Raw genomic sequence first — 14351 nt, 5'->3', positions numbered from 1 at the left:
CACCAAGATGGACTGGAGGGAAAAAAGGCAGCTTCGAAATGTTCCCCATTCTGCGGTAGCCCTTTACACTACCGGTAAAAAGTCAACTCAGAAATGTTCACAACTTTGGATGTTGTCTCAAGAGCTCCCATCATCATTATTAAAACAGCATTTTTCACCTTTCTCAAGCAGTACCGAGACGGAACGGGGTGACTAAGTCAACCTAGTAACCCAGATACTACATTCTTCAGAGCTTGTATAAGCCAACCTCATCTTTTTTTTCCCAGAAGTCTATGTAACTAGCACACGGACTGAATACCGTGACAAACCCGATCTGGATATTTTCCGTTTTCAGAGGTAGTATCAGAAGCCCCTTTCACAAAGCCATCATACCGAGTTCTCGATTCTCACCTGAGGCGGCTCGTAGGGTACCAGCACGCTCTGCCTCCCAGTGATGGAATCCTCCACGTACTGGGCGTGGCTGTTACCCTCCACGCGGATCAGGTGACTCGGAGGTGCGATCTGACCTGGTGCGGAATACAACGGTGGTCAATACACGATGAGAAATCCATCAGTCGATCCAATAAATCAATCAATCCATCAATCAACCGACCGTCGTTGAACTCGCGGCTGAGCTCGTGGTTGGGGCAGCGCTTTACCACCTCTGTGACGTGTTCCGCCTTCTTGTAGACGGGCATGGCGCGGATGACGGCGCCCTGCGGAGGGGTGGTAAGAACTTTGATCTGGATGGGACACGTCTTGGCGATCTGGCAGTAAAGCTTCTTCAGTTCTGTGGAGTACTGAGACCAAGAAAGAGAACACATGAAGCAGAGTGGAGTCGATCGTGAATTTGTTTCGCGCTCGGCGGTAGTATCGTAGGGTACTGTCACGCTGCCTGTAAGTCCGCATTAGCTGTCTTTTTCTCATTGGAACGGGCAACTGCGTCGACCCGGCAATGTTCCGTCTTGAGAAGTATTTGTGGAATCTTCTTTCACACCTCCACATCTTGGCTCTTTCTTTGTGTTGCTGTCCATGATAAAAATCACTGATACGGAATTGGGGGGACTGAACCTGGCAATTTTCCAGCTTCAGAGCCCTTTTTTTTTTTTAAAAGCAGGATTTCTGCGTCATTTACAAGCGAGGCCTCCAAACAACAACAACGAGAACAACAGGTTGAAATGAGGGGACGGAAAGTCGGGCGCAACACCTGTTGGCTGGACCCAACCCTGCCTTGTTTTGCCCTGCGGCGAAAAGGAGGTTAAAGCCAGGACTGTGATTACCAACCACTTGAATACACACAGACAGACTCACACACACACACACACACACACACACACACGTACATTTTGGCCATCCTTGAAGATGTCTGATGGAAAGCCTGTGGTACTTCCGAGCGGCTCCATAAAAACAAACCCTGCAGCCGCAATTAAACCAGGCCTGACTTTCATCTTTTTAAAGGTGAAGGGTGGGTGGGGGGGGCTTTGGTTCTGGGGCATCTTAGCTTAACCAGGCTACGCTTTTGCCGCCCGCAGCTTAGGAAGGAATTGACAACAAATGCGGCGTAACTGGCGCTGGCGTAGCAAAGGAAGATGGACGGAGTTCATTTGTGGTGACTGGCCGTGGAGTGCTACTTTCATCCTTCTTTCCTTCCTTTCATACCATCCCTGTTTCCTTTCTTCCACACTTCCCTTCTATTCTTTCCTTCTGTTCTTCCTTGCTTCCTACCAGCCTTCCTCCCTTCTTTAAATACGTTACTTTAGCGACTATAGCTACTTTTGGCCCTTACATACGTCGTCATTTCTTTGTCTGTCCTCCTTCCCTCCCTTCCATCGACTGATGACCAATCGGGCTGAAAGTGTAACGAAAACGAGAGGTCGTTGGCAAAGACGGATGGCCGCACTCGAACCCGACACCCCCCCACCGCCCCCCGCACGTCGCCGTCACTCTGTTAAATGAGGCGGAAAAGCTTCAGATTCGAGCCGAATGTGACGGGACAAAGAAACTGCTCACGGGTGTCCAATTGTCGCCAATTTTCCGCCTTCCTAGGTCGTATCACAAGCCTTTCACGCCGCATGCAGTTCTTGTTGTGTTAGACGGCACCGACACGGAATGGGGGTGGGGGGTATGAAGTCCACCTGGCAGTTTTGACCCTCTCAGAGGCCTAACTCATCTCGCGAGACCTTTAACACTGCCTTTAAAAGACGACATTTGACACACCTTCTCAGTTCACTTTGAGTCCTGTATGAATGGCACCGACATGTAAACCAGGCAAAATAGTTGACTTGACAATTTTCCGCCTTTGGAGGTGGTAACAGAAGCCTCTTTTGCACTGAATTTCACACATTATGTGCCTTTTCCCACACTTTTCCTGGCTTTTTCCTTGGAGTGCAGTCGTTCTGTTTGACAGCACCAACGTAGAATCAGTCGACATGACAGTTTTCCGAGTTTGTATCAGAAGTGCCTTGCACGCTACCTGTACAAGCTGGCATTTTGTACCTTTTTCAAACTTTTTGGGGGAAGGAAAAAAGCCTGGAAAAGGTGGAAGAAAAGGACCAAATCAGGGGACTGCGTTGACATCGGAGGTCGCATCAAAAGTCACTTTCACACTGTCTGCAAAACGTGTCATTTTTCAACATTTCTGGAAGTATTTGTCTCGAAGCACATTTGTTTCTTTAAATCAGTGCTGTGCTTTCGAGTCATTTTGATCCTCAGGGCAGGTTTGCCTGGATAAAACTCAATGTTGCGCACACACCTTTTTAAGAAATCACATGATTTTGAACCATTAAGTAGTTGTTTTTATTTTAAAAAGTACGCATTAGTTAAAGGGACTAAATACGCCATTTTTAAAAATGTTTGGCATGGATGGTCTTCTTCTGTGTGGCGTTTAGAATAATTACAGGCTGCGGCTTTTTGCGTAGCCGCAGGCTAAAAACAAAAGACACAAACACACGCACGGGCCGAGGAGCAAAGATCTAATCTTTCTAGAAGTTTTGTTTAGATGATATCAAACTATCCCAGCCTCGCACCCACCCAGGTGAAGCGCGAGGAGAACACAACACAACGCAACCAATCCCTGCCCCGCGGCTACAAACTCTTCAGCTCAAATATGCGCTCGTTTGCTCAGCGCTAACAGCTAACGATAACCGGTTGAATGATGGGATTGAGTAGCGCGGGCGCTGAGCTGCGTCGCGAGGCCGAGCCTTCCGTTGGCCGCGCACACAAAAAAGCAACTTCGTCCAGGGGGATGAAGGAAACAGAAGAAGGTAGAGACACTTTTTAAATGAACTTTTAGAAAAGGAGGGAGCGAGGGAGGATGGAAGTTGGGTCGAAGGCTGGAAGAAGAAAGGGTGGCAAGGAAGGAGGAGGGATGCAAGGAAGGAAGCAGGGAAGAATCATGTAAGGAAGAAGGGTGAGAGGTAGGGAGGATGGATTGAAGGAAGGAAAGCGTGCAAGCTTGGAAAGGACGGAAGAAGAAAGGGAGGGAAGGAAACCAGGATGTGAGAAAGGAAGGAATGATGGAAGAATGAACAAAGGGAGGACAGAAGGATGGAAAGTGAAAGAAGCAGGGAGGATGGAAGGAGAGAGGGAGGATCCAAAGAGGGAAGGATGCAAGGTAACAAGGAGGAAAGAATGATGAAAGGATGAAATGATGGGTGGGATGGAGGAAGGATGAATGGAAAGTTAGACGGGGAGGAAAGAATAACCGAAAGGAGGGAAAGAAGGAAGAATGGAAGTCAGCATCGCAGGTAGGAAGGAAGGAAGAATGGTGCCACTTTTCAGGTCCCCACTAGGTCAACACACACTCTAAACCACATCCAGACTTTGAAACCTGAACCCTAGTCTAAAAACCGAGAAAGCCAAAACCTTGGCGAGCAATACTATTTTCCAAGACCACTTTGAAACCCTAAGCCCTGACTTGAAACCTTACTTCGAAACCCTAACCCTCCCTTACTTTGAAACCGTAAACCTTCCATTAAACCCTAACACTTACTTTAAAACCCTAACCTTGGTTTGAAACCTGACTTTAAAACCCTATTGCTGTCTTGAAACTCTTAACACTTGCCTTGAAACCCTATTTTGGAACTCCAACGGTCGCTTGATACTACTTGTACCATGACGTCAAAGAGTTCATCTGGAAACGACTGAAACTGACGTGGATGGCAATTTGATTTCCTCTTCGCAAGATGAAAGTGAGCAAGCGTTAAATGTACGGTGCGCATTTAGCGAGTTGCGGATGGCGGCCCCGGTACGCGCGAGCGAGCGAAGTTCCCGTGCAGCTGCAGGTCCCGGCAGGCCCGCCGGCTGCGGCGTTCCTGTGGCGCTGACAGGCGCTGCGGGCGCAGGCACCCCAGTCAAGTCCTGACAAAACAAGCACGACGTGGCGCCTCTGGTCTTGTCTGCTTCATACCTGGCATGTCGCGTCTTGCCTGCAGCGTCAATAACGCGCAGGACTCATTCTTTTTCCTTTTTTTTTTTTTTTTTTTCTCCTCTTTCTCCAACCCTTCTTCCATGGCAAACCTGCATTTAACACTAGCGACAAACATTGGAAATTAGTTTTGTGGGGAAAATCACTAAAAATAATGGAAGTTGTTTGAGGTGAAGCAGCATGTGGTTCAAGGTTTTGATCTGTTTCGGTTTAGGCCCACAGAAAGGTTTCTTCTTTTTTTTTTTCCCCCCATTAAAGACCTTACTGAAACTGTAATTTATCAGCAATCATCATCAAGAAGAGAAACTATGCCGTCAAATTAAAAACATTTGACAGTACCCGAAAAGCACTTCAGCTAGCACCAGTCGGACGGTGGTCCTCGTCTATGACATCAAATCAGCTACACAGCGGCTTTGCTTTGTTTTAGTTTCAGTTTTTCAGTCGGGGTTCTTTTAGGGTGCAGTCGGGATACACAAATGGGAGAAGACCAGAGAAAATGTCAACCCTAAAAAGCCGTATGCCTGTCCCAGCTGACTGGGCAAAAAGGCGGACTAGGTGCACCCTGGACCGGTTACAGGCCACATATGGAGACAGACAAACATTCACTCCGTCACGGGAGTGGGAACTGAACCAACGCTGCTCACACTGAAGTCGGACCAATGCAACGCTACACCGTCGGCCAAATAGCAACTGGCAGAGAATAAGATGCAAACCGTGGACCGGGGTGAGCACGGAGATGGACGCAAACCACAGAAAACGGAGAAAGAAGATCCCAACCGAAGAAGAAGATAAACGGAGAAAGAAGACGATGAAAACCTTAGAAGAAGCCAAAGAAAGAAGACATGGAGCAAAGAAGAATGGAGAAAGAGGATGCAAACTTCAGAAGACAGAGAAGAAGACGCAAAGCATAGATGAGGACAAACAGAGAAAGAAGAGACAATTGGGGAAAGAAGATGCAAAACCTAAAAGACAGGAAAAGGGAGAAAAATACAGAGAAGAGGGCAAACCATAAAAGAAGATGAATGGAGCGAGAAGAAGATAAAGACAATCGGTGAAAGAAGACAATCCGCCCAAGAAGACAATCTGAGAAAGAGGAATATGGGAACCACGGAAGGAGACAAATCGAGTCGGGAGATGCAAATCGTAGAAGATAAACAGAGAAAGAAGATGAAGACACACAAAGATGACTCCAACCAAAGAAAGTGGAGAAAGAAGACGCAAAACACAAAAGACCAGAGAAGGAAGAGACATTCGGAGAAAGAAGACGCAAACCACAGAAAAAGATGAAGAAATGGGGAAAGAAGAAGACAAATGAAGAAAGAAAGACGCAAACCATCCACAAAGACAAACTAAGAAAGGACAAGATGCAAAGCAGGATTTCGAAGCGTGGAAAAACTGCTGATTTGCCGTATTTTAAACTATTCCGATCTTCGGAGTCATTTCCGTCACCGCCGTTTTGTCGGGCCTTGCATCCTCGAACATTTTATTCTGGTTGCCGAGACGCGTCTCCGCTAGCTAACGAGCCAAAGCCTCCGAGATAGCGAGATAGCTCGACGAACACTTCAAACCTTTTTGAGTCAACGGCGCGATCGCCATGACGGACATCTTAGTTATTCCAAGGCCAATTCCAGTATACTTTCACTGCTGACGTGACCATTTAAGGCTGCTCGTCAGCTAGCGTTAGCGGGCGCCTTTTCAGGTGGCTGTGCATTTCTTGCATATTTTGCAAGTGAACCTGCTAGCAATCGCATTTTGATTCAAAATATTTTGCACCCGCCGCCTGATTGATTTCCGTGAGGTGTCCGTGTTGTTACTGCCACAACGCGCGACGGTTGTGACGATGAATCGACTTCAAGATACGACCGCCATCGCGAAGCCCTTTCCACTTTTGAATCCTTGCGCGCTTGATCGATTTGCCTTCTCTCTCTTTTGAATCCCGCCGATCGCTATCAATGTGGTCTTCCACGTGAACTTAGGATTTCTAACGCGCAAATGTGCCGCCACTCCCTAATTGCACCACAGATCTTTATTTTCTGTTCTCCGCTTTAGCGTGTGTGTGTGTGTGAACTCGTAAAAAAAAAACACAAATCCAAATAAAAAAAGAAAACCCTTCCTCCTGCTGCTGCTGCTGCACCTTCAGTAGCTTCCAGGGGCGAGTGGCGACACGCTCCCTGACACAAACAAGTCTCGGCCCCATCTCGTGAGGCGTGGGACGGGCCCGCAGATGTTCCCGGGACAAGCTGAGTCTTGCCGCCTTTCGCTGCAACACTCTTCTCTTTGACACAAACCCTTCATCCTCCTCCTCCTCCTCCTCCTCCTTCTTCTCCTGCGGCGCAATGGACTCAAACATGGAGTATTGACACGTCTTATCCACGGTAGGGCCCTCCATCCATTACTGTAATCCCGGCGACCCCCCTAAAACACTGGGCAAACACCGGCAATCTTCTCAATGCACAATGGGGACCGAGGATAAGCTTTGGCGACGCGCCATTAATTCAGAGCTTGGAGATCAGCGGCGGGGGGAAGAGGAAGAGGGTGGGGAAGGGTTTCGGGGAAAAGGTGGACTGGATGGTGTTGTGTGTCACCCTCGTCTTCCCAGACAGGAAGAGGTGAAGCGATGGGGTGAGGATTAGGTGTGTCTCCATGAGAGGAGTCGTCAGAAAGTAATGGCTGATGATCTTCTCCCGCCACAAAAAGGAGGGCCAACATTAGCGGAGCTTTTGTGTGATTTCAATGCCGCGATTTGGTGTTTGCTGATGGTTTTTTGCTAAATAGGAGTTACCATCCAAAAGAATAATCTCATCTTTAATCGTGCATATCCCCTCCTTTTTATTTTCAATTCAAAAAAAAGAACAAAAATATGTTTTTGAGGACAAATAGATCAAAGAGAAATATCGATCAAGTCATAAATAAACTTCAGAATAGTCACTTTCAGAAAATGTATGGATTGATACTATATATTATGATCTATGATGTTTTTTGTGTAATTTAAAAACTAATTATGTACATTTTTTAAAATTATGTTTGAAATAACTACTATTTAGTATTTTTTCTTTTTATTCTATTAGTAAAATAAATGCCTACAATTAGAATACACACGGTCTAAATTTTGTTGATCATTTCAAAAAAATACATTATTTTTATTTTAAATAATTAGTTGTTTAATATTTAAAAATGGTATTTTGTATTTATATTTTAGGAGTTTTTTTAATTTGACTTTATAATTTCTTAAATTTGTTTTTTCAAACATTATTATTGAATAGCCCTTTAAGATGTTTTTTCTTTGTCTTTTATGCTATTTTGTACTTTCTTATTTTTTGTTTTTAATCATTATATACATATACATACATTATATACATTCTCAATACCAAAATAATTGTATCATTTATTAACTTAATATATTTTTAAATGTGTTTTGTAAGATTTTTTTTTTAAATACAAAAAATGCATTTCTCAGAAAATAAATGCCTTACCCCTAATAGATGCCTTGCACCTAGCTTGAGTAAAGCAAACATATGAACGGTACTGTCACATTCAATTGTTGTTTTGAACGGTATATATCTGATTTTGTAATACTTCTGCTGAGATCCAATCATGTCTCAGTGTGCCATAATGTCCCAGTTTGGGTGTGCGAGGTGTGGCGTTCGCAGACAAATGTCTGTGTGGGAATGTGGAGGTTGTCACAATTTCACCCTTTCCCAGCGCTTCTTGGGAAACATTGCACAATACTCGACCGCCATTTTGTATGTCGTCATGGTTTGAATAAGGATGTCGTGTGACCTCCACGCCAGTCCAGCTGTTTACAAGTCACCACTTTCTGCCAACTCATTTGCATACGCTTCACAAAATGGAGGATTGTGTAAACGATGCAACATCAAAAGCCGCAATTATCCGCCTTTTGTCTTTTTACCCAAAAGCGCAACATTGACATGATACTGACGATTGCTTTTGACGCAACAGGGCTGGAGAAGAAAAATGTCAGGTGTTAAATTTCCCGCTTCTGTTATGGCTCTGGTGAAGAAAAACACAACCTTTGGGGCGGTAATAACAATTGAAGGTGTTCTAAAGGCTGACAGCACGTTAAAGTTTACGGTGGTGTGACGACAGAGGTCAGCGGCCGTCCAGGTGTGGCCACGTGACGAGGTGAGGCGACCGCTCTGTCATTACCAGCCACATCTGCTCCATGGCGACGAGTTCCCTTAAAATCCTTTTTTTCCCCATAAAACGGAACGGGGAGAGAATAGTGAAACGCTCAATGAACCAAGATACAATTTACTGCATTTTGTATATGCAGAGGTTACCGAACTTATCTGATTTTGGGATGCGGTGTTAGTATGCGGCTAGTGTGTGAAAAGAGGCTACACAATGAAAACGGCCGACAGGTACACAAAGCAGCCTCTACATGCACCCGCCACATTCTTCTCCCACCCTGTTGTTATCTAATTATCAGATTTCTGTGTGAAAGTGTTCTCACGTGAAAGAGGCTACACAATGAAAATGGCTGACAGGTATCCAGAGCAGAAACTATATACACCTGACAGTCACTTCTCAAGTCCTGTTGTGTTGAAAGCAACTTTCTGGACAAACGCTGATGTCATCAAATGATTTGACTGCGGAATGCAGTGTTGTCGTGTGAAAGAGGCTAAACAATGAAAACGGCGGAGGGGTATGCAGAGCGGCGTCTGTATATACAGTTACTGCCACTCACTTTTACCACCCTGTTGTGTTGAAAGCATTTGTGAGACAAGTGCTGACATCATCTAATTGTCTGATTTATGATTGGCTCTCAGTGTGAAAGAGGCTACACACTGAAAACGGCAGACCAATATACAGTCAGTGTATACCAGCCGCTTCCTTCTCTTGCCATTGCATTGAAACCATTTGCTAGACAAGTGCAGCTATCACATTTTTTGATTGCTGATTGGCTGTCAGTGTGAAAAAGGTTACACAATGAAAATGGCAGATGACTATACAGTCTGCAAATACCGTAGGTGCCATTTCCTTTTCGTCCCATTGTGTTGAAAGCAATTGCTAGAAAAGCGCAGACATCATCTAATTATCTGATTACTAATTGGGTCTCCAGGCTTCACAATGAAAACGGTAGGTGGAAAATAGTCTGTATATACCTGCCACCCACTTCTCACGCCCTGCTACGTGGAAAGCAATTGTCAGACAAGTGCTGACGTCATCGAATTATGTGATTGCTGATTGATTTTCCGCGTGAAAGAGGCTAAAAAAGGAAAACAGCAGACGACGACACAGTCTGTATGCACCCGCCCCTCACTTCTTGCGCCCTGTTGTGTTGAAAGCATTTTTCAGACAAGCACAGTTAATTATCGGATTGCCAATTGGCTCTCTGTGTGAAACAGGCTACACAATGAAAACAGCAAACGGGTATTCGTAGATCGGTGGTCTTACCGTCCAGGTTGCGGACTTGGCCGTGCTGGACTGCTGGAAGGACACGTCGAAGGTGTGCGGGCCGGCGTAGTCGGTGTTGGACGGGATGGCGGGCGAGGGCGACATGGCGTCGAAGGTGGAGCTGGGCTGGGCGTAGGGCGACGGCGCCGTGACGCCGTTCTGGGCGTGCTCCGTGTTGTACGGGCTGGTGGACGTGGAGCCTCCGTTCTGGATGTTCTGCTCCATGCTGTTCAGCAGGCCCAGGTTGGTGTACTGAGACTGGGGGAGACACGGCGGACGCCGGGGAGGGTCAACGATCATGACTTATTGATTAAAGAAATACATCTGTCAAAGTAGACTGTGCCTGTTATTTTCTTTTGTGCTCAATGAAATTAATTTCAGGATTTCAGGGTCATTAGTCATACAGTTAACATGGATATTTGACTTCTAAAGCCGTCAATGGCAGTGAATGTGTTAAACTAGCATTAGCAATAGCAGTAGCGGTTTGTAATTCACACCGACAGCTAAAAAGGCGAGACATGCCGTCTTTCGCTGTAAAGGCTGCTGCTATTTTCCTGACTTTTTTCCAATGTTGGTGGCATTTAAACTGAACACCAAATGTTATAAATGTTACAATACTGTCTATTTAATACAGAGCAGCGAACTAGACGGAACTGGACAATTGCAAACAAATTACAGCGACTGACCCTTGCACACCTTTCTGCAATAAAAAAAATTATACAGTATGACATGATGATGATATGCTTTTATTAAACCACAAACAACATGGCACAATTGTCAAGGAAAAGATTGTGATTGCCCTGGCCAGCGTAGCTATTGGTGCATTTCAAAAATCAAAATATTGTGGAAAACTCAATTCAGTTCAGAAGTTCAACATGAAACGTGAGATTCATTTATTGTGTGGATTCACGTCACACAGCGATATTTCATGATTTTATTTGTATGGTTTTTTTATTTTTTTTATTTTTGTCGATGCCTGTAGCTAACAGCTAAAATCCCAAATTCAATTAAAAATTGAATTAATCCACTGAAATAAATGGACTTTCTAACATTACCCTACACCGCTAACAGATTATTTGGTTTAAAAAAAAAAAACAACACACACACATGCAATGAAGATGCTGTAACTTCTGCTAACAACCCAAGTTAAAATTAGCTCCTCCCTGACATGCAAAAATCTAACAACAGTTGAGCTGCATGACTTCGACATAATTCCTTAACGGCAATTGCTACTTTCCTATTAGCCAGAGCTTTGGCAACCTCTTGTGGCATCTTAGGGCATTATATAAAGAGCACCCTGAGAGCCGTGAATACGTTCCATAGGGAACCAAAAGCAAATACTGTAGGTGATTTTGTGACTAGCGAACTGCAAACAGGCGGGGCTTCACTGCATGCGATTACACTGTATTGAATATTGATTGCTGATATAAAACTAAAGCAAGAGGTTGTTATTTGGGATCAAAGTTATTTGGGATGCAGGGGGAAAAGGTTGAAATATTTGCGTCGGCATTTTTTTGCGTGTGTTTACGGTAATATTGTTAGCGTAATAGGATAAATAAATCGTTTTTTGAACATTTTCCGCAAAACAAGAAAAACAAAACAATTCCACGAACAAGAAGCGTCCAGTTACCACATATTGACATTGTGATAGTAACTTAAATAGGACTTTGGCAGTTGTGCAGTTAGGCTAATGATAAATGTAAACCCATCGCTTATCCTCAGTAGCTTAACAAAAATGCATTAGACCTCTTCGATGACCCTAAAAGAAGCTCTAAATCCACCTTAGTCTGATATATTTCACTGTATTTTCTATTTAATACAGAGCAATGAGGGATTGTCACGGACCCGCGCACTACCCCAAAGTCTGGTCCTCACTCCCGAACAGCGTGTACTGTAAAAGATCAAAGCTAAATAGTGCTAAACACGCTCCAGCGCTAATGGCTAGCTCGGCTTCCTCGCTTTCCAGGAGATAAAAGATCCAAAACATATCCACCTTCAAACGCAGCCATTCCGTTCCGTTTATAAGCAGCACATTCCGGGACAGCCATCAATCTGTCATAGGTTTATTTCCAGCCCCTCCCGGAATGACCACAGCTGTCCCTCCCACTCGCCACCCCCCTGGCTGGCCAGGTGTTAGCGGACCCTTATTAAACTCTGCTTTGACACGCGCGCACATGAACACACGAGGAAACGCACACACCACCACCACCGCAACGGCCGGGGTCATCCGAGTGCGGGCGGGATGCGGGTCGAAACCCCAAGGAGGCCCCGCTAAGCTCTGGAAACAGCGCCGCTTAAAAGGGCCTCGGGGACACAATGGTGCAAGCCATGCAGGTGTTGATTTTGTCCACCCAATTCTGTGTCGAATGTGGCAGGGGAAAAAGACACAAAACTTGCAGAGGCAGTGTTCAATTCTGATACTACCTCCCTCCAAAGGTGGAAAATGGCCAGGTTGGGTTCGTCCCACCAGTTTGTATTGTTGCTGTTCATACGCAGAAAAATGGCGCAGTAATATTACAGTAATATTAAATATATATTTTTAGGGGAAACAAATTATGAAAACTACGTTAACGTATTTTACACCGAAAAAATAAATAAACGTTTGTAAACAACTTATCATTTAGAGTGAACCTTTGAGATCACCTTAGGAAACAACTGCTCATCCATTTCTACCTTTGCCTTGTGGTGTACCACAAGGTTCAATTTTAGGCCCGATTCTATTTTCTTTTCATACACTGACCCTTGGCCAAATAATGAAGTGTCATGAAGTCTCCTTTCAGAAATGCAGATGACACACAGATACCTGAATACCTTCCAATGAGACCAAGGGACCCTAGAAGCCTAGGTGCTGTTAAAGAATTCCTTTCTGACATCAACTGCTACTCGAAATTTGAAATACTCCTCTTTAACTGCGAAAACTCCACCCATATTGAAAGTTCCGACCTTGGTACCATTACAGAAAAGAAAAAAAAAACCAGAAGTAATTTTTGACTTTAAAGTGCCAAATGAGTGCAATGATCTGGCAAAGTGGAGATTATGCAAATGGTCCAGTCATTCTTGTTTCACATACGCACGAGAGCCAAAATAGAATGAATAATTACTAAACCGGACTGTAAAAGATTGATCCATGCTCTTTATTTTCTCCAGGTTAGATTACTGCAAATCACTCCTCTCCAGTATCAGTTAAAAAGGCTCGTCACTGAGTCAAACAGACAACACCAAATTTAGCGTCACAGCATGATTTTAAGATTTTACTGGTTACTTTTGAAGCACGGATAGACTTTCTCCAAGCTAGAACTGAACTTTTAACCTCGTACGTTCCAGCCAGTGGCCGGAGAAAACCCACCCAGGCACGGGGAGAACATGCAAACTCCACACAGGCGGGGCCGGGATTTGAACCCCGGTCCTCAGAACTGTGAGGCAGATCGTTCACCGTGCCGCATTCCAGTTCATATTGCTTTAATCTTTTTTGTTTTGTTTGTTATTCATTTGTATTTTAAAATATACATTCATGGATTGATTTTTAACCGTCCCATCTTCACCTGGTCTCTTTTTGGTCTGTTGGGTTCTTGCATTGCCTGAGTTCCTCAATCCATTTTTCCGTAGGAACAGCGACACGGAAAAAGATGGGAAAATGCCAACTTGAGGAAAAAAGTCAAAATGGCGGCGACTTTGGATACTATGACCAAAGGTGTAGAATTGCTTGTTTATAATGTACACATGAAAGTCAGGACTCACTCTTACACAATTCCGTTTATTCCCCGAATGAGTGACATCACTGCCTCGTCGGGTAGCGGGGGTGGTTGTATAGTGGCGGGGGGCGTTGCGATGACGCGGAAGCGACAGGCGATAATGATCGAATATCACCGGGAAGAATAGGCGTCAGAATTCCAGCCGCCCGGGAATAAATGCCGGCTCGTCAAGGATTTGATGTTTAATCGACTGGAAGTCACGGTAATGCCTTTGATTAACCCCCCCAAAAAAAAAACAATGAAGAAATCTCCTTGATGTGATTCCACCATAATGGCCATTTAATAAGCGCCTCCGGAGCATTCCGAGGACTTCAGGGAACATATATCAACATCCTTAACACGCATACCAGCTTTTTTTTTTTTTTTTATTTAGTCTTATTCTTCCCTGAAAGGTCGCCAAGTCCACTCAAAGTCCTTTGGAAACATTTGAGGCCACCAGGGAGGAAGAATTGCATAGAGAAAACAGAATGCAGTCAAGCAAGCTGCAGCAGCAGTTGTCAAACTGACTTCACCAAGACTGCTTAGTTACTCGCAGCACCACAAACATACAATTGTGTACAGTTACATTGGCACATTATCGCACACAATAACTCGGAGCATCGCGACAAACGTGTTCACAATTCTGAAGAGCATTGCCACAAACATCCAATTCTTTACACTCACTCAGCGCAGCACCGCTAATATACAATTGTTTTCAGTTCTGTGAATTAGCGCCGCAAACATACAATTACCAACAGTTAACAATTACTCGGAGCATCAGCACTTGCAATTGTTTA

General features: G+C 44.6%; 1 protein-coding gene across 7 annotated transcripts in view; it reads right to left on the bottom strand.

Moving 5' to 3' along the window:
* tp63 (tumor protein p63) overlaps positions 1 to 14351 on the bottom strand; it is a 47196-nt gene that overhangs the window by 15242 nt on the left and 17603 nt on the right. For all 7 annotated transcript variants that reach the window (XM_061780164.1, XM_061780163.1, XM_061780162.1 and 4 more), the window contains 3 exons: positions 9824 to 10081; positions 593 to 779; positions 391 to 506 (listed from right to left, as the gene is read on the bottom strand). In XM_061780164.1, the coding sequence (XP_061636148.1) occupies positions 391 to 506; positions 593 to 779; positions 9824 to 10081 (561 nt within the window). The remainder of the gene's footprint in view (positions 1 to 390; positions 507 to 592; positions 780 to 9823; positions 10082 to 14351) is intronic.

Source organism: Phyllopteryx taeniolatus, chromosome 7 (genome assembly GCF_024500385.1).
Source record: "Phyllopteryx taeniolatus isolate TA_2022b chromosome 7, UOR_Ptae_1.2, whole genome shotgun sequence".
Taxonomy (NCBI): Eukaryota; Metazoa; Chordata; class Actinopteri; order Syngnathiformes; family Syngnathidae; genus Phyllopteryx; species Phyllopteryx taeniolatus.
This window is presented reverse-complemented; position numbering and strand designations above follow the sequence as displayed.